The sequence below is a fragment of the Glycine max genome, chromosome 18 (genome assembly GCF_000004515.6).
Source record: "Glycine max cultivar Williams 82 chromosome 18, Glycine_max_v4.0, whole genome shotgun sequence".
NCBI classification, from domain to species: domain Eukaryota; kingdom Viridiplantae; phylum Streptophyta; class Magnoliopsida; order Fabales; family Fabaceae; genus Glycine; species Glycine max.
In genome coordinates, this window is record NC_038254.2 from 57376118 (window position 1) to 57396024 (window position 19907).

At 34.5% G+C, this 19907-nt stretch overlaps 2 protein-coding genes across 9 annotated transcripts; both read right to left on the bottom strand.

The window, feature by feature from the left end:
* Window positions 1-759: 759 nt before the first annotated feature.
* LOC100807673 (DNA ligase 6) lies at window positions 760-13462 on the bottom strand. 5 transcript variants are annotated; one of them, XM_003551785.5, is made up of 19 exons: window positions 10941-13455; window positions 10691-10808; window positions 10477-10558; window positions 9703-9805; window positions 9506-9602; window positions 9141-9243; window positions 8007-8135; window positions 7428-7475; window positions 6882-6979; window positions 6666-6731; window positions 5687-5846; window positions 5484-5591; window positions 4278-4327; window positions 3801-3835; window positions 3617-3678; window positions 3377-3538; window positions 3194-3282; window positions 1731-1830; window positions 760-1381 (listed from the first exon to the last, which is right to left on the bottom strand). In XM_003551785.5, exons 1-19 carry the CDS (start codon window positions 13228-13230, stop codon window positions 1073-1075), a joined length of 4209 nt encoding a protein of 1402 aa, XP_003551833.1. In that variant the 5' UTR covers window positions 13231-13455; the 3' UTR covers window positions 760-1072. The 5 variants fall into 5 exon arrangements, 3 of the variants coding, with proteins under 3 accessions (XP_003551833.1, XP_006603044.1, XP_014626476.1); XM_006602981.4 differs by lacking the exon at window positions 7428-7475 and having other exon boundaries at window positions 10941-13456; XM_014770990.3 differs by lacking the exons at window positions 760-1381; window positions 1731-1830; window positions 3194-3282 and having other exon boundaries at window positions 3422-3563; window positions 10941-13460.
* Window positions 13463-14654: 1192 nt separating this feature from the next.
* Window positions 14655-18208, bottom strand: LOC100306162 (C2H2-type zinc finger protein). 4 transcript variants are annotated; one of them, NM_001251610.2, is made up of 7 exons: window positions 18087-18194; window positions 17752-17956; window positions 17278-17328; window positions 16581-16816; window positions 15314-15427; window positions 15146-15205; window positions 14655-15043 (listed from the first exon to the last, which is right to left on the bottom strand). In NM_001251610.2, the coding sequence occupies exons 2-7, from the start codon at window positions 17936-17938 to the stop codon at window positions 14972-14974; spliced, it is 720 nt and encodes a 239-aa protein (NP_001238539.2). In that variant the 5' UTR covers window positions 17939-17956; window positions 18087-18194; the 3' UTR covers window positions 14655-14971. The 4 variants fall into 4 exon arrangements, with proteins under 4 accessions (NP_001238539.2, XP_040867512.1, XP_040867513.1 ...); XM_041011578.1 differs by having other exon boundaries at window positions 14679-15043; window positions 17752-17959; window positions 18087-18208; XM_041011579.1 differs by having other exon boundaries at window positions 14679-15043; window positions 17752-17972; window positions 18087-18165.
* Window positions 18209-19907: the final 1699 nt, after the last annotated feature.

Sequence of the window (19907 nt, forward strand, 5' to 3'; positions counted from 1 at the left end):
TCTTGAAAGTCACAATCAACAAACACCTCCCCTTCATAATGGCAAAATTGATCTTCATCTTTTTATTATGGGTAAAGCAAAAACTGATGCCCTTATGCTTTCATAAGACATTAGGCATATTGTAAAGGAAACCATCCAAAGCATTACTTTCTTGTATTTCATTTCTTCAATCTTGTAATTCTCGACTTCTAGAATCACTCTCAAGTTGTCACTGGCTCGTCCTCTCACTCTCACAAACATCAATCAAGATTCTGTGTTCTTTTGGAGCGTTGGTGGTATTCCCAAGAATTACTACATTCATGACTTGCAATGCCCCATCTGCACTCAACTAATTCTCTTTCTCTCTGATTTTCCATGTAGACCAAAAGGACAAATAACAATGAAGAACAATGAAGGTCGTGACTCGTTATAAGGCTAGGCGAGTTGTTCAAGTTTTAAACCAATATATAGGAAGAATAAATGCCATGATATATATTTTTTTATCTACAAATATTAATTTGTTAGTTTTATTAAAAATATCAATGATAGAAATTTGAACCCTTAACCTTTCCCTTCGCATGATATAAAACTACATTTTGGAAGAATAAATGTCATGATCAATGTAGTTGCATGTAAGAACAATAGCATAATGAACAAGAACTCTCCCGGGCTTATTGTTAAAAATAGGGAATTACTATTCTCCTTAGCATTTAACCAACCAGGTAACCATATGATAGTTTCACCCTGCATTGAATGTTGGACGCTTGTTGAAGATGAAAATACATCAAACCCACAGAAAGTTTTACCATGAGAGAGGACTGTATCTATTGGTCAAATACAAGTTAGATCAAAATTTACTTCTGTCAAACACCAAAAGGAAGCAAAACATCAATATGGACATAAAGACCCAGTGTGGAACACCAGAAAGAAGCTAGCAAAACTAAAGTGGGATAGGGTAACATCTTTGTGGTCTAACATGAGCCCTACAAGAGATCTGCTGCTACACTGTACATATAAAACGTTAAAATGTTCAATAAGATGATACCATAATTTACATCAACTGATTATATACACACACAAAACACATCAACATTCAGTCTCCAGTTGTGATATCCATCTTCCGAGTCTGAGAATGAAACATTTCACCTATATCGGCAGCTGTGCTACATTCTTCTGGGCTTCTGTCTGAGACACAACTAATAAATCTTGGAAATCTGATTGAGATGCCTCGAGATGGATGAACTAAACCAATGGCAGCATGATGAACTGGGGATACAGTAAAATCTGCTCCTCTTATTTCCCAAACAACTTGTGGACAAAACCACATGTCTGGTGCCTCTCTTGTTTGATAATATGGTGGTTTTTTGGACAAGACTTTGTCCCCAGAGAAGAATTGTTTCATCTGCACCGCAATATCAATTTCCTGTCAGTGATGATAAAAGAAAGTTGCTACCAATTTAACAACTTCAAAAAGGAAAAGAAAGCATTAATAAGCAACACAAGATTGTCCACCCCACCCTCAAAATTGCTTTTGGCATTCTTCAAGGTCCAAAATATTTTTTTTAAGAACAATGTAGGCTCAAGTAACATAGATATGACAAATTGATGATTCTAAGGGTTCAAATTTCAAAGACACGACTAGGAAAAATATAATTACAGTTACATCCTTAACTTAAAAGAGGAAAGAGTCCATGGTACTTTAGAGCTAGATGGCACAGCGCAGAACATTTTTAAGTCAAAAGAATTTATACCTCTATGTAAAATGAATCTGAGAATCCAGACATCACACGACATACACTTTGATACTCCTCTGTTTCAGGATTGAAACATGCCATAAGAAATGGACTATACCTGCAAAAGTAAAAGATCCAGATTAACAACAGTGCAGTAAATCACTTGTACAAAAAATAAAATCATTGTGAAGCCACAAAAAATGCATGTTCCTTTTTCTGCCACTTCCTTTTCCATTTGTTGTATGTTAACAAAGTTCTTAAGTAATATCAATCAGTGAGCAAGATAATAAAACTTCATGATTTCATTTGATGAACATAAATTTCTATCACAATTACCAAGCCTAGCCTATTACTCAAGATAATTATGCTCATTCTTTTCCAATCACATGGAATATAAAGTGCCTCTCTGACTTTTGTTGATTTATACTTGCTATAATGCATCATAGTTATTGGTTATACTCTTTATTTTCATTGCTAGAACTATTGTTTGTATTGATTGCACATAACACAGATGTTTCACCCAAAAAATTTCGTACTAAAACAAATTAGAGTCCATCTTTTGATTCGTACTGAGCATCTGAACATGAAATGACATCATTACCCTGCACTATTTCCATTCCAGGTTACAAGTGAAATTTATAAATTATCAGAGCACTGAGAAGTGTATGCCTACATCCAGAGATGAATTAAAGCATAATACACTATGATCAATGAAAGTCAGGTCACAAACAGTTGCTGCTCAACATTCGAACCCTGACCCATTATATGTTTATGGTCAAAGATGTTTTACCCTACTGAATTTAGGGGTTTCTATTTGCCCAGCCCCTTTGCCTCCACCACCACCTAATCTCCAATGAAAATTTATTGTCCAGTCACACTGCTGGTTTGTTGGGTCAGTCGCACATTTGGTCAAAGCCCAGAACTAAATACACCACATAAATTTATTGGTTGGAAGGAACTTTCTTATATTCATACAGTTGTTCACCACATAATTCATGGTGTGGTGCATTTGCTGTTTGCAGGTGTGGCAGCCACTTTCATGGCCAAAAAAGTGGCATTTTGTGGCAGCTGACTGAAATCCGATTTTAGTCAATTTTGAGGGTTTTAAGGGTAAAAACGACCTTCCTAAAGGTTAAAAATCCTAACCCCTACTTAGTTTTCCCCATGCTTTCTCATATCTTCTCCGTCTTCTATCTGTTGTGTGTAACCAGAGCAGCAGAGCCACCCCACCCACCATACACTATACAACTAGCATTTTGGGGGATCAGCGGTTACACACTGCCACCACTATATGAGATTGATAAACCTTGTAGGACATGGAATTGCTAGAGATACAAATTACAAAACCATTCTTTTGCCATTTAGGAGAGTTGGTCCTTGACAGAACTAATGTAGTAAAGATGTGAGATAAAGTTAATGCAATTTTCTTTGCAGCATCTTAAATGATTTCAAGACAAAAAATTATGAAAGGTGAAAATTACCATCCAGCTTTCCTTCCATTTCCATGCCAAGCACCAATCGGTACTAAATCAAGAGTATCATTTAATCCTTCCACATAATCTCGCTTGACCTACAAAATGAAGGCTCAGAACATTATACAGATTTAATACCTGATTTTTTAGTCTTAAACAAAGTGACCAAAGTCCTGTAGCACAATTACTAACTTTTAGCCATTTGTCAGAACGCTTTGATGGAGAATACCCAGCATCAACATCCAATGTTTTCACCATAATTCCTTCACATGAAGAGCGAAGAGCATCTTCCAGGAAAGCATTTATCTTAGTTAATGTGGCTTCACAGGTTAAGCAAGCATCATCTGCTTCAACCTACATTTAAGTATCATATATATACCTTCATTAAATAGATTTCACTAGAAAATAGTAATCATAAACTGATGTACTTACAGTTGTTTCTTTTGCATATTCAAAATACCCAGGTTTCTCATCATAGAACAAATCCTTCAGATCTGTATGATTTCCAAGACATACAAAAGGATTAAAATGAAAGTGTAATTATAAGTTACAGTACATTTTTGCCTTGCCAGAAATGCAGAAGATTGACAATATTATAAGATGATTAGATGCATACACTTTCGTCTAAGGCGGAGAGGAAAACCCAATAACCTGCAAACAGAACTTAAATGGGTCAGTACAGATTGTATTTCAAATGAAATATCAACTGCTTAAGGATAATTAGTCTTACATATTATAAGACAAATTCATGTTGCCCACAGACCTACTTAGCATCTAACTTGAGATTCACATGCTTGATCATGATTAACTGCACTATTGTGATTAATGTGAAAATGCCACATTTTTTTTACCCTATCTGGTTTTTATGGTCTATCCTACACAAGATACCGTGGTTGCACCATCTTGCACACTAGCCACCTATACTCACCTGTGATCATATGCTATCTTGCCATACACAGTAGAGTGCACCAAACAAGGCTAATGCATTCAATGAACCATTTGCTAACAAAATCATTTGTATGTACTATATGAGAATGAGAATTTCTACCAAGTTCATCACCAATTTATATAAACTTGAGTAAAAGATAATTACTGCTCTCCATTTGCGAACATGATATCAAAGACAAAGATGCAAATATCCACCTGCATGAACAGAAGATATCAGAAACAAATCCATAGAATTCAACTGCAAACAGAGTTGAAGAGAACAAGAGAAGAACAAAGAAAGATAAGAAATCCCACTACAAAAGCTCTAAAGGAAACAAACCAAAAGGAAATTACCTAAGTCAGAAAATAGAAAGAAAAAAAGTGCATTAGCTCTCCAAACCCTCTCTAATTTTCATGTTCTTGATAATTAAACAAATGTTTTCATACTTCATCATACTAAACCCTTCAAAAAGGAAGTAAATCACATAACATTCCTATGATAGTTGAATGATTGATTTTGATCTACGTTAATTAAAACCTAAAGTTAAATAACAATAGTGTATGATAGTGTCCAAAGAACAAACCATTATAAATGTGCATTGTGTTGAGATATTTATTGAGCAGGGGTAATTTTTGTCTTGCCAAACCCTTGTGAAAATCCAAAGCTCCCTCTAAGCTCAAGTCTTTTATAAGTTTTATTTTGAACTGTAGTACTTAATAGAATTAATACAAATGACATGTATGTTCATAGGCCAACATAGAGGTCTTTACCCTGATATGTTGTAATAATGTGTGGTGCTTTCTTAAAATCTAGTCCTCACCTATTCTTACATAGTTCTGCTGCAGTTCATTTATGGAATTCCTTATTCAGCTTTTTCAGATAACATTGGGTGTATCCTGGGATCCTCGACCAATTTTTGATGATTAGCTTTCATGTTTTTAGTAGAAATGAAGAGGCTATATTTTCTGGTAAAATGAGCAATCTATGCTGCAATTTGGTGTATTTAGTTGGAGTGAAACTGTTGAATCAAGGAGGTTTCTTCGGCACATAAACTAATTTGGAATAAGATTAGGCATTTGGCATCTATTTGGTGTATAGCTTCTGGCCTTTATAAATGGATTTATTTGGCTGACAAGTGATTGGGAAGCTTTTTCATCGATTTTCTTTTTTCCTTTATTGTTTTTTGTTTAGTTTTTTTGCTTAGGAGGATCAGGATCCTATTCTCTTTCCCCTTTGTATCTTTTCTCCTTGCCTTAATAATTTTCTCTTTTATCTTAAATAAATATGACAGATATTACAGCAAACTTCCTCCAGTTCATTGGCTTTAGGCATAGTGATTTTCAATTTCTTTTAAGCACGTAAATGTCCAACCTTAATGCTCTCTGAAGTAACTAATGTATCTTTGCCACCTCTTCCACGTGAAGATAGCTCCTGGAAAGACATAATCCTATATCCATTTTTTCTGTCAATACCAACAATCTGAAAAGGTTCAACAACCATAAAATTATGAGTGAATAATTTTTTGTTAACAAGAACAAATATAAAGAGTATTATGGCATGGAATTTTTTTGTACTTCAGCATCCATTATGAAAGTTGATGCAACCGGCTTGCTGGATTCCTTAATTATGTCAATCAGATCAGGAAATCTTGAAGTTGATTCGTCCCCATTTCTTGAAAAAACACGAATTGATCCATCAACTAATTTGTGAATTTGAGCTCGCTGACCATCATACCTGGGATTACATTAAACTCAATTTAACAAGTGATGTAAAAGAAAAATGCAATTTATTCTTGAACAATAGAGACAAGTAATACCAAAGAGGGTCTTAATATACAATTTAAATCTATCCAAGAGATTTTGCAGGTTTCACATTAAACTGATACATGAAGCAATCTGACTCTCTGCATTTCTTACTGCCTCATTTTTTGTACAATAATGCAAGTAACCACAGTACTATGACTGCCAGATTACAAATTAGTAACAAGATTAGAATTTAAAAATTTGAAACCGAGAATGTTAAAAGGTTCGGTTGTTTTTTTCAATATCAATCTGATGAGTCTGCCTTGTTCCAGCATTCCTACCTTCAAGACCATTTAGAAAAGATAAACTCTTTAATTTAGATGTTTTCAAGAAAGACATTTTCTTTATTTTATTTTTTAAAGTCATCTTGTGAAAACTTTAGATTTCACAGTCTAGAAACCTTAATAGCATGTTTTCATTTAAGTTTGTATAGACATGACTGAGAAGACATGCACTACAGTCTACAACTGTACAGGATTCATCAAATAAGATGCTAGATTGCTATAGTATTCAGATGCAAATTTGAGGCACTTTGAAGTGATGTAGATCAAATTACTATATTAAAACCCACATTGCTTTAACTACTAACCCACTGTGATTGAAACTTCATATCACCCACTAATATATCCTACCAAATTTTAAATGACTACTTGCTTCTCCATATCTATTGTTGAATGCAATGAGATGTTAAGAGAGAAGAGAAGAGCATAAAGATATAAGGAAAAATAACTAATTAAGGAATAGAACATACTTATATTCACATGTAAATGCTTTATTTTCAAATAGCTTCAATGCTTGGGGAATACCATTGGTGATCCTATGAAGAAAGGGAAAATACAAGGAAAAAAGAATCAATTGGGAGTTAATAAAGTAAGTGGGGACTCCTGAAGTTAAGAAAAGGTTCTAAAAACTTGAAATATAATCATCAAGAATTCAAGAAATGGCCAATATATGGAACAGTATATACTTTGCTAGCATAGGCTTAATAGGGATTCCTGGAACCATTGATAAACTTGAAACTGAAAAATCAATGCCTTTGTTCATGAGAGATGGAACTATGAGATCCTGCATAAAGTAAATGACAGAAATTTTTAACATCGCAAGACTGCATTGTTGCTTATATAGGGTCAAAAGTAGGTAGATTATCCTTCATTAGTCAGCATTAAAACAATCAAATATAACAGACCATCAAGAGAAAATCAGAACAACTTAACATAAACAAATTTATAGGAACTGCAACAGAAATAACTGGTAATAGTTGTACATCCAACATAGTCAGTATTTGATCATATTAATTGATGCAGTAGATGTAAACATATAATACTTATACTTTCTCATTTTCAACAACAGCCATTCAGAAGCAAAGAAACATTCAGTGCCTAGCTGCCTATCTCCTAATATATTTGAGTAATGTAGAGCATAGACAACAGCCTAATGAATGCAATAATGACATGGTTTCAATAAGAAAATCTATATATAGACAAGATTCACAATTCAAATAGTCAATACTTACTAAATTTGGCAGTATGTTATATGCTTCAACAACTGCCATAGAAAGAACCTGGACAGGTGGGAAAAATATTTAGTGACAGATATAAATGCCACTTCTACTATCAGAACATTTTTGGCCCAGAAAGCCCCATAAACCTTGTATACCTGTAACAAACTATTAGTGTTAAATCCATTTAAGCATTGCAGTCCTAATTAAACCCACAACTTTGCATGCAGCTTCATCTTTTCACAAAATGTTTCACAAAGCTTGTTATGGAAAATAGTTATAACTTATAAGTCACAGATTTTAAAAAAACATTTCAAGGGGAAAAATTGAAGGTTATCTAATACATGCATACTTTTTCCTACATATGTTCTCCAATAAGATTATCTTATGCTTTAGTATATTCTCTTTTTCTCAGAATAATAAAATCTCCTATTATCCTATTAAATTAAAGTTCCTCTATGTAGAAAATGGCAGATGTAAAGTAATTATTTATGACAAAACAATATCAACCATTAAAAAGAAGACAGGGTATCAGAATAGCACATTAATACATAAACTTGGTCATAGGTAAAAGCAAATGATTGCAGAATGGACCTGTAGTTTCTCCTTTATATTTTCTGCAGTTCCTTCTTGGTGCAAAGTAGGGCAAGAATTCATAGCAACAGCATGAGCCAATGCAGGCAAAACAGTTCTAAGCATTGCCCCAATCCTTAGGTTCCTGACCTACACAGGAAGCAAAGTTCAAAACCAGGACTCTAGCATATAAGGATAAAAATCTACCTACCTACCTATCTATATAAAGGCGTTTGAGAAGCATACCACCAGCCTCCATTACATACGTACATTCAGAACAGTAAATATTGAAATGCAATGTGAAGAGAAAGAAGGCCATAAAATCTAGCCAGATATGGCTGCTGACAAACTAACTTAACCACATATAATGAAAAAAGGCTTATAGTAGAAAACAGTGACAAATTTAAAGAATGGAAATTTTAAATCTGTTTAGGATTTAATTGCATACAGTAAATGGTGGTCCAAGTGATTCATGTCCATAACTGAAACTTTTAACTTCGGTAACATGATGTATGACTAGCATAAGTCATCATTCATTAAAGGGTGTTGGGACTATTGAAACTGTCAGATATCCAACTTGAAGGTGGCCAGAAGATAGATAAGGCATGCAAGGGCATTGCCAACTTCTTAATTACCGTGTGCATAAAATACAATTTGTTGCATCTTTCCTTGGAATATTTGTGAGAAGGGAAGTTGTTATATAAATATAAGCATACTAAGACACAAAAATATTCTGTTTGTGTATATGCTGATTTCACCCAGTAGCCCTCTATTCTGTTTCTAGCTGTAACTGACTAGCTAATAGTTACTTAGATGAGCTGTCATGACATTCTCATCTATATTGAGATCAGATAAAACCCAAATCCAAATTCCTTACTCCTTAGAATCTTCTTTTCCACAGACCCAGTTGAAGCAGTATACACATACCTTGATGAAATTTATCTAAAATAAGGATAAATACTTAACCATAACAATCTATAGGTGTGCCACTATATGCCATTATCGAGCCTTAAGACATCTCTAATAAGGATAAATACCTAACCATAAAGTGTCACTGTATGATATTATTGAGTCTTATAGCATGCCTTGACCTTAAAATGGGGTAAACTTCCCTCCCACAAAACTTGTATGCACCTAAAAAAAACAGATATTTACCAAGGTCCGAACAAGAAACTTCATCTCCTTCTCACGGCAGGAACGCATGAGATGAACAATGATGCCTTTCTTCCGAGATGTGCTTCGACTGCCTGTTTGTACACTGATGAACACTACTACATAAGAGCATGTAGAGTAAAACTAAAAGTTTACCTAACTAAATGGCAAAAGAAACATGAGATATCTTATAAATTAATTTAAGTGAATGACATATTACCACATACTAGGTTCACCATGAACCTAAGTCTAGCAACAACTTTTAACTAAACATTTGAAGAGCAGACCATTGGTGGTAAATTATATTTATATCCATTGTAACTTGTAAGATCATAAGTTACAATAAGAAACAGAATGGTTGTTAATACCTTATCTTTTGTAGTGCAGAGAAAACATCCTTAATTAGAAGTGGTGTAGGTGGTGCAAGCAATCTCTGTGTTTGACGACACTCTTGTGCAACATCACCTTTAACAATCACGGGTTATATTATTTCAGTTATTCAAAATCCTCACAGATTGAACAGGTTTAGTAAAACAATCAAAAACTATGAAAACAATCACCCAACCAAGATCACCAAATTTGTTAAACATCTCCCTTATTTTCAATCGATTTGTTCCACATGCCTCTTCAAGTGCTGCAGTGACTAAACTTCCACCAATATTCAGTTCCTGATATCAATAGTATAATGTAAGGAACTTTGTCAGTGCATAATAACTCTTATTGCCATACAATAGACTCCTATACTCGCTCACAGTCAAACTTAAACATTAACAACCAGAAACAGTAATGTATGTTTGCAGAAAGGTATTTTTATTGTATAAATCAAGTGACCTTTAAATTGGCTGCTGGATTTTAGTGGCATTTTTTTAATTTAGAACTAGGAAAATCCTCTTTCACTTCAACTGGAGAAGAAAATTCGTGCAGAGTGACATAGTGGGCCCTGCTTCCTACATGCTCACATGTTGTTTACCATAAACAACAAATAAATCACTAGTGTGTTCCATGCTGTTGTGATCCAAAGAAAACAAAGGAAGAAGAAAATGGAAATAGCAATTCAAAGAAAAACTATGTGTGACAGTTTTGATACAAAGAGTCACCCTCAAGCAACAATGAAGGACTAAAATGCCACATATAACAAATTGTCAATGTGTTCATCAAGGAACTCAGGTCCTAGACTTTTAAAAACTTGACCACAGCACACATAAAAGAGCAAAGGAACAGCACAAAGGTTTTACTTTTATTTTTTCATTTATTTATTTTGAATTACTCAGCTGAAGTTTCATTCTCATTAATGATACAAATTATAAATCCAAATAGTCAAGGCCAGAAATAAACATACCTTATTTTCATGGTCTGCAGCAATTTTGTTAGTGCATAGATACACAGCAGGAAGCACATCTGCTGGAGATAAGGCCAACAAACTATGTGATAGAAACATTGCATGCAAATAATGTTCCTCAATCAGCCAATTACGGGAAAAACAGTTTCACTATTCAATAAAAAAAGAGGGAGGAAATGGATAACACAAAGAGTGTGATTAGTAACAAAGGAACCTTCTGAACATATTGCATAGCAATGATGTAGCTTTAATCCTTCCTTTCTCACCCTCAAGCAGGTTGAAGGTTCTTGCAATATGTAAATATGGTGCAGGCTGTCCATCTTTCCAACACGCTGCTCATTATTGCCAGTTGTATACTTATGTTACAAGACAGAATGTGAATATAAAGAGCAAATATAGAAGCAAATCAGTGGGTTGAACAACTTCTAAACCAATATTTCTGGGGGTAAGAAACTAAAACAAACCATGCTCTTTAGGGTTGTATTTCTCAGGTGGTAGAGATAAGTGAGTAGCATCTACATTATCTTTCAAGACTTTCTGGTCAAAAATATCAGGTACAATTCTCAATTCCTCTGATGCATGCTTCTTCACTACAGGTCTATCAATTTTGCTCTCCACTTGAACTGATATTTGCTTTTCACCAAGATTTTCAGAATTACCGTAATATATGTCCAATGCCTTATTGATATCACCTTTTGTCTTCTCAATTATAGTGATGGCATATTTTTTTAATGACTCAGTCCCATTTATTATTTGCATAAATTGATCAATTTCATCCTTGTACATTTGTCCATCATCAGTTGGCAACAAGTCTTCAACTTTAGAGCTTTGGTCAAGCTTTGGTTCAGAATTATCAGATTGAGTACCACCAGGCATCTCAGGTATTACTTTACTGAAGAATCTTGTAATTGTGGCCTGCTTTGAACCACTTGGTTCAGATTTTGCTTTGACTTTGGCTTTTTTGTTTTGCTTACTGTCAGTACTTCTCTTCCTTTTGGCAGGAGAAATGGGACTAGGCACTGTATGCCTCAGGTTAGTTAATTTAGAGTCTTGACTTGGAAAAATGTCAATATTTTTGCCAGTGTTGTTTGTATTGAGGCATGGTTTTGCAAGTGAATCCATACCATTTAATGAGCAGCACTTGGATGTTGAAACAGGAGTTTGACAAGATATCACTTGCTCATGAAATTCAGTTTCACGTTCATAGAAATTAGAAACAGCTTCAATGACATTGCTCCCTGAGATGCTGATCAGATCCAACAACTGGTTTCGGGTGACCCATGTGGGCAAACAAAAAGTCAGTTCTTGAATTATTTTCTCCTTTTCTTCATCATTCAGCAAAGTAGGATCTTGTGCATAAGTTTCTTCCATAAAAGAAGACAAACCCACAGCCACAACTGGACCAATACCCATATCACCTTCTGTCTTCTTCAATGCATTGATTTCTTCTTCCTCCATGTCTTGCCCTGGTCCAAGAGCATCACTAACAACCTTCTCAGCCTTGAAACCCGCTTCACCCTTCTCACCAGGGTCACGAAGAAAACCCCTTAAAAAATCCTGCTTGTTGGCAGTCTCATCAACCAACCTAGCAAAGTACTTCCTCATTTTGTCAGCATGTTTACTGTCACTCTTCTCAACATCCAAACCCACGGTCGGAACAACCCGCTTTGGCTTCAAAAACTTCACATACTCCCTGAGCTCATCATAGTTTGAGTGCTCACTATACGGCACAAGATGAATCTTGAACAAATCCTTGGACTTGACCGCAAACCTATTCCGCTTCACTTCATAGGTCCATCCGGTCGGAACAAAGCCGACAACCTTGGAGTATGACCCCCCTCTCTCAGCCATAACCTCCTTCATCCTAACAAAATTAGGCCTAAAGTAAGGCCAAGTCTCCCCCAACAAATTCCACCCAACAACATGAATATTACTCTCCTTCCCATCCTCAGTAAATTCACCATTCTCCCCATACCCAAGAACCCTCAAAACCTCCATCTTCCTAGCATCGACGTGTATCTTCCTCTTAAACCTGCGTGCAAGCTCAAGCAAAATCTTCTCCTTCCCAATGACATAAGTAGCAACAAGAAACAAAACTTTGTCACTACTATTATGCTCACACTCACGCTCAACGCTCTCCACGACACTGGCAACGTAATCAATAGACTCCTCTTGCGAGGGGAACACGAACTTAGGATTACAATAGGTGGTGTCGAGAAACACCGCATCGGCACCGACGAAGGGGGCGAGGGCGGGTTCGGAAACCATGGAATTACAAAAGCGAAAATCGCCGGTGTGGACGTACCTGAGGGCGGCGGCATCGGCGGTGGCACGGGGGACGGAGAAGAGGAACTGGACGGCGCCGGGGCAGTGGTTGGCGTCGAGGAGGGTGACATGGGCGCCGTCGATGCGGAGAGGCTGCCGGAGGGGGAGGGGGACGATGAATGCGGCGGGGATGTGAAGAATGCGGCGGAGGAGGGCGGCGGTGGTGTGGGAGCAGAAGATGACGCCGCGGGACCAGGATGGGGAGAGGCCGGAGTAGTGGTCGGAATGGAAGTGGGAGAGGAAGTAGGAGTGGGAGTGGGGGCCGGCGTGGCGGAAGGCGTCGACGAGGAAGCGGGTGTGGGGGATGAGTTTGGAGTGAGGGATGGAAGAGGGGAGTGGGGGGAGGGAGGGTGTGGGAGGGGCTTCGGATTGGAGGGTTTTGAGGGCGGTGAGGTAGAGTTTGGTGGAGTCTAGGGTTTGTGAATCCATTGAAGGCTGATCAATGATTCAGATTGGAATGGAAGAAGAAGGAGCATGTTTCTTCAGAAATGGAAGAATGGCATTGGGAAGGGATTATATAGATATGGTGCTTACAAGTGTGGCGCCAAAACTAATATTTCACATTTTCAGTCTCTAAGGACATGGACATGCATGGTTTCTGACTTTTCTGGGTATTGTGTGCATGTGGAACACATATTGTCTAATTTTGATGAGATGAGATTATTGAAGACTGTAAATATAGATACAAAGATAAGCCAGTAAGAAAGGAAAAAATTGATCATAATCTAATCAAATTTTAATCTAAATCTTAGAGATATAATCCTACCAGATAAGATAAAAGTTTCTTATTTTCTTAAATATAAGGTATCATATCTCTTAATATTTATTATATCATAAACATAATCATTTCTTAATCTCCACCATATTATAACATAATCATATGTTATTTTATCCCCCAAATCTCTATCATATCATAACAACTATGATGTGAAGAAAAAGGATGGAAGATAATTTGTTCCTTTTCCATGCATTATTTAGATTCACTTCCCAACAATGATTTCATTTTCATTTCATACTGGAAATTTTTCGTAGTAAATTTATTATTTTTATTAACAAGAGTTTAAATCTAATTCATTGATATGATAGTGATAGGTTTTATATATCAAGTGAGGATTTGATTTATTCAAAATATGGGATTGACTCTATACAACAGTAAAGAATCAAAAATCATAAATATGAGAATCAAGAACATGAATTTAAATAATATCATAATTTATCATGTATATTCATATTATATTTTATTGCATATAAAGAAGAATATTTTATTATAATTTAAAATGAAGCAACATATTTTTTTAATTTTTTTTTTAGTCAGGTCAAATTCATCTAAATGAAATCAAAGGATTAAATACAAGTGATTAATATATTAAAATTAAAGTTTAATTCAAGTGATTAGTCAAGACCCAATTTTCTTGAAGAAGTTAAGGATTAAGAAAAAAAAATCCATATAAATGACATGTTAGTACATTAAGTGCTAAACTTCATAAATTATAATTTTGATAGCAAAATTTCTCTTAAGTGTTGAACTTCATAAATTATAATTTTAATGACAATTTCTTTTAGGATTGAATAAAAGTATAAATCAACCTTGTCTGTTTGATTGCAAAGAAAGAACAAGAAAAAAAGAGAGGAAAAAACACTAAAATGAGATGAAACTCACTTTTATACTCTCCTCTAATTCAAAACTTTGGTTTCAATCACTATCATTTCATTTCTTTCCACTCTACTAAATGCATTCTAATCCCACCTTATATTTTTCTTTATCAAAGTGTTCATAAAATGCTTACGTTAGCAGTACATTCTTTATGCAGCATGGCATCACAGTTGGCGTTCATATGTCAAATAGTTCAACATTTTATGACCAAAGCACAGCCAAATTTAACCTCGTAATTTAAATAATCTTTCCCAGGAAAGTCTTTACAGGGAAAATTTGATTTCGGTTACATTAGTATGCTATGTAAAAAGGAAAAATAAAAAAGAAAATCTCAGACATTGTAGGAAGCATGTTGAATAAATAAATAAATAAACGAAGAAAAATATTGAACAGAAGAGAAAGGGGGCTCAAGAAGCACTATCAGTAGAGCATAATATCAGACTTTGCACACAAAGGCGGGTGGTAGTGGCGGGAAAATTTGCTCTACAAAATGCAGAATACTACATATTAGAGGTGTCATTTGTTTCGCCCTCTCTTGGCTGCTCCTTTTGTTGACAGTATTTTCCTTGTGTTTGCTTTGTCACTTTTCTGCCATTCAAAAAAAAATAAAAAATCATAAACCTTACCGTTTCAAATTTTCAATTTAAAGTTTAAACTCTGCCTGATGAATGAAACACTAGTGTTCTTTACCTTCTTTCTCAATCTCTTTTTATGCTGATTTTTTCTTTTGTGATTCTTCTCAGCATTATCCTAAAAAATTCATAAATGAATTAGTTTTCCAAGCGCGTTCAATTCAATAACATGTAATTTATTTAGCCGAGTTGCAGTAGAATGCAATTGAACTGCCGAAGAACCAACCTCAGTATCTTTAGTTTGGATCTCTGAGATCTCTTGATTATCAATTTCACCATCACTGTTGAGCATAGCCTTCAGTCTACCTTCACTAAGTAGTTTTTCAGATCGAGCATGTCTCTACAGTAATAACAATGTAATCATTAGTACATTACATCAATAAGAAGCTTTACACAATGACAAGGATAAGTTCATAGTTGTCCTCCTGTCCAAGTTGATCATACTATCAAGAGTTGAAAGAAATGCTAGTGTGATCTTATTGCTTTGACTTGTGAGTAGGACCTCTATCCTATATAGGACATTAAACCTGTGACTTGGGTAAGGATTTTCGTTACATTTAATGGCATAATGTTGTGCATCTCCAACTATTTAATAATGTAGAGGCAGGATGGGAAATTCCTCAAGTGATGTCACTGATCCTACAAGGAAGGATGTAAGGAAATTTGTAAAGAAAAATACTCAACTAAGTGGTTTGGGCTATGTATCATTTTACATGATATTGAATATCATAGTTGTGTTTACTAGTCAATCTTGGAGATAAAGCAAAACCTATATAACATTTGCAGCAGAAGCAAAAGAATGATTGAAGTTATCATGACATCATCAAATATTTGTGGCTAAGTTATAAAAGGGAAGGATATTTTACTGTTTTCTTTCTATTGTTTCATTTGTGTATCATCCTCTCTTTTTCTTCTATATTTAGAAACACAAATCTCTCAACCCACAAAAATGAAATGCTCCATAAATACATTTTTGAAGTCAACCAATTTGGGGATTACATTCACCACATCCTTTGCAGAGAATCCATGTCATTTTGACCCATGTTATATACTGTCAATCACTTAAAGGAATCTAATCATAATTTCCCTTCACAGTAACATTCATCCTGATTTTATTTATTATACAAATCTATACTCGTTGCCACTAATATGGATCAACATCCTTATATGGGTTATACACTCAATGGGTGAACAAACTACAATGAGGGATCATATAAAAATCGTAGCAATGCGTCATAGGATCCCAAACAGTGATAGTCCTATTCCAGAGTATATAAATGGCCCTAAATTTATTGTTGTATATTTCTTTTCCAGTTCAAAGTTCAAACCCAGCACTAAATTTCCAGCAAAATAAATGCAATAATTTATAGAATTTGGGAAGAATAAATAAGACAAGAGTTTATGGATTACTTCTCAAAAAACTAAAGACTTACTATGAATAGTAAAATCTGCTGCTTAAGAATAATAATCCGCCAAAAGAAAAGGCACATTACCTTTGATTGCAGATGATCCCGCAAAGTCTCCTCAGACAAACAGATAATTCGGGGACATATCTTGCACTTAAATACTGATTTGCATTTTAAGACACAGGATGGCGTATCTGTCGGTAAGGATTTCTTTTCAGCCAAGACATTAGACTTTTCAGTATCACATTTAATCAGCAACTCCCTGTTAATAAGCACTTGTCTTTCATTTATAGCTCCAGCATCATCTTCACTAAATAACAGACCTGATGTTACATCAATGTTAAAACAATCATGAAAGGATTCTTTACCAAGGAGTAGAACCATGCAGTTTACAAAAATAACTAATACAGTGAATGCTATTATCCCAGAAATAGACATCTAATTGACATACATAAGTAAAATGACAAGAATTTTGAACGAGTACAAAATACCAAAAGTTCAAGACTTAAGTCTCAAGCACAATCAAACCCTAGCAGAAAACTAAATCATAAGCGTCAGGGTTCTTTTTGGGTACATATCGGCAAATTGTTTATTCATTTAACTTAATAGAGTTAAAAGGAAAAGACCCAAGGTCTAAGCCTAACGATGATAACAGCTACCATTATTCCATTAATTATTTATAATATTGAAACATCAATAAGCTGAAATAGGGACATTTGCATAACATATTTCCTCGCAGATAGAAGAACACAATTCTGTGTTGGTGTGTACAAGCAAACCCTACCTGCTGAGTTGACATCAACATCACTGGCAGAACCATCCTCACTTGCATACCCTGAATGTGGCAAAATACAAAAAAAAAAAAATGTAAAAAAAGTAAGTAACATTAAGAATACCAAATACCATTATGATAAGAACTAATTTATGTTGCTCTAATACTGAACTCTGTATGATTCCATAATAGTAAAATTAACATCATCTAATGCAATTCTATATCTATAGTAAGTGCTAATAATACTGAAAACATTGAAGAGAGAAACAAAATACAGTAATAAAAAATGTCAACAAACCTAATGGGTAATTAAACCTAATAACTAATTTGTGTTGCTCTAATAGTGAACTCTGTGTATGATTCCATAGTAAAATAAAGAAAAGTAGCATCAGCTAACGCAACTCTATCACGTAAGTGCTAATACTACTGAACACATTTTAGAGAAAGAAACAAAAAGTACAGTTAACAAAAAGTGAATAAACCAACCAGAAGAAGTTGAACCAGCTTCATCATCATTCGGTTTCACTTCTGCTGTTACATCTTCCTCTGATTCTTCTTCAGAGGCATCGACTTCGGCTTCGGCTTCAATCTCGGAGTCCGAAGAAGAAGAAGAAGACGGATCCAAGGCCTCTCTATCACCGTGATCGAGCTTGTAGAACCTCCTCTTTATCATTTTTTGCCGCGAACCTAACTGCTGCAACAGAACACTTCGAAACCGTTCAGCTGGTTCACTATGTAACGACACTTAATTGGTAACAAACGCATGCAATAGGTGCATATACGAACGAATGAAGCTGCGAGGAGAGAGAGAGAGAGCTTACATGAACTTAGCAGCGACGGCGAGAATGTGAAGAGGCAGAGAGAAACGCGTTCGGAAGTGGCGACGAAACGAAAGGAATGGGGTCCGAAAGTTTGAAACCGGGTTCAATAGGGATAATGGGCATTCACTTGTTATTTTTTTGGGCTTCATAGATTCATAGACCCATACCAAGGAGATGGCCGCTGCTTTTCCCACGCTCTTTTTTCTCCTTTCCACCGCCTACATTTTTTTATATTTTTTTTACAGAAATATCTCTTTTTGGAAATTAATATTTATAAGAGAATATCCAACACTTGCGCTTAAATAAGTTGCTTAAATTTAATCAATTCTGCTTAACAAATTTTTCCATTGAAACTAATGACTTAACATTGTATTACTTAAGTGAATTGTTTATATAAGCAATCCTTACTTAATTGATTATTATAAAAAGAGAAATTTTTCAATAAAAAAATGGATTTTGCTTAAGTTAAGTACTTACTCTAACAATTTTAGTATTAAAGTAAATTTTTGTGTAAAATTCTTGAATCTCTTAGATATTATAGGGATCACAAATTTAAGATAAACAAGTAGATACTCTAACAATACTTTAATTATTCTTTTATTCCTAATTCCTAAATCAACGAGTAATTAATCGGTTGCTTTGTTATTAAATCACAATCTCTATAGAGTCTATATTTTACTTTCACCTTATTTCTTATATCACTGATACACACATGTGATCTTAACAATCAACTAAAAAACTAAAATCTTAATTTACAATTTTTGAATTCAATTGTTATTTGCTAATCCTTTATCATGGTGGAGTTTGGCTTTACGTTCAAACAGAGAATTAATATGTGAACTAGGCGTCAATCCCAAATTAGTGAGGATTCCGCAGTGTTTAGTGATCTATATAATAATTAAGTCTAAGTGAGGTTTCGGAAGAGCTATTAGGCAAAAGCTTGAGAAAGTTACAAAGAATTTTAAAAATAAAGAGAAAAAAACAGGTAAGTAATTTATTATTAATTTTTTTTTTCTAAACTACATGTATCTTTTATAAGAGAAAATCTTGTTTGAGTTTGATTGGATTATATATTATAGATGATAAAATTTTCTCTATAGATATTTAATATAATTATATATCTCCAACCTGAGATTTATGATTAAATTGAAATAATTTCAAGCCAATTAATTCACATACGTGATTATTTTATTATTTAGAATTCATTTAATCTATATCAATTAAAATAATGTATGGAAATATCCAGAAAACTACCTCTAAAAGGACATGACCTTTTTGTTTTGTTTACGAAAAAAGTATTTTTTTTTCTTATTTAATTACCCACAATTTAAAAATGCTTCATAATAAATAAATATAATTTAAAATGATGATTAACAATTCCTATATATTGATCCCAGTAAAAAATGATTATTCCATGATGACTGCCCATGAAGCTGAAGGTCCCATCCTATCAGTTGGTATTACTTGATGCATGTGGAGGCATATAGTATATTATCTTAGTCAGTTTGCAAGCCTTGAATGCCTGATTCGGTGTAATATATAGTGTAACTCAAGTCTCAACGAAGCAGCTGCGGATCATGCATAATGCATTGACCCAGCCTATATGATTTACTTTTTAATAATATCTATGCAGGTTCTTATAAAAATATTTCCATACATTGATTATACAAGTTGCTAGGTATGCATTATTTATAGCGTTCAAATATATTTTAATTTGCTATTGGATGATCATGTTCTAAATTTTGACATATATGATTATCGGTTTAATGCTTATCCCACTGTATTAGTATAAAATAATTTTATTTATTATCTAATCATAAA

Coding starts and splice junctions, on each gene's coding strand:
- LOC100306162 (NM_001251610.2), bottom strand. CDS start 17,938: ATGATAAAGAGGAGGTTCTACAAGCTCGATCACGGTGATAGAGAGGCC. Junction 17,329..17,751: donor AGCTGGTTCAACTTCTTCTG/GTTGGTTTATTC, acceptor TGCCACATTCAG/GGTATGCAAGTGAGGATGGT. Junction 15,044..15,145: donor AAAAGAGATTGAGAAAGAAG/GTAAAGAACACT, acceptor TTTGAATGGCAG/AAAAGTGACAAAGCAAACAC.
- LOC100807673 (XM_003551785.5), bottom strand. CDS start 13,230: ATGGATTCACAAACCCTAGACTCCACCAAACTCTACCTCACCGCCCTC. Junction 9,244..9,505: donor TCTGCACTACAAAAGATAAG/GTATTAACAACC, acceptor AGTGTTCATCAG/TGTACAAACAGGCAGTCGAA. Junction 1,831..3,193: donor AATGGAAGGAAAGCTGGATG/GTAATTTTCACC, acceptor TTACTTTTGCAG/GTATAGTCCATTTCTTATGG.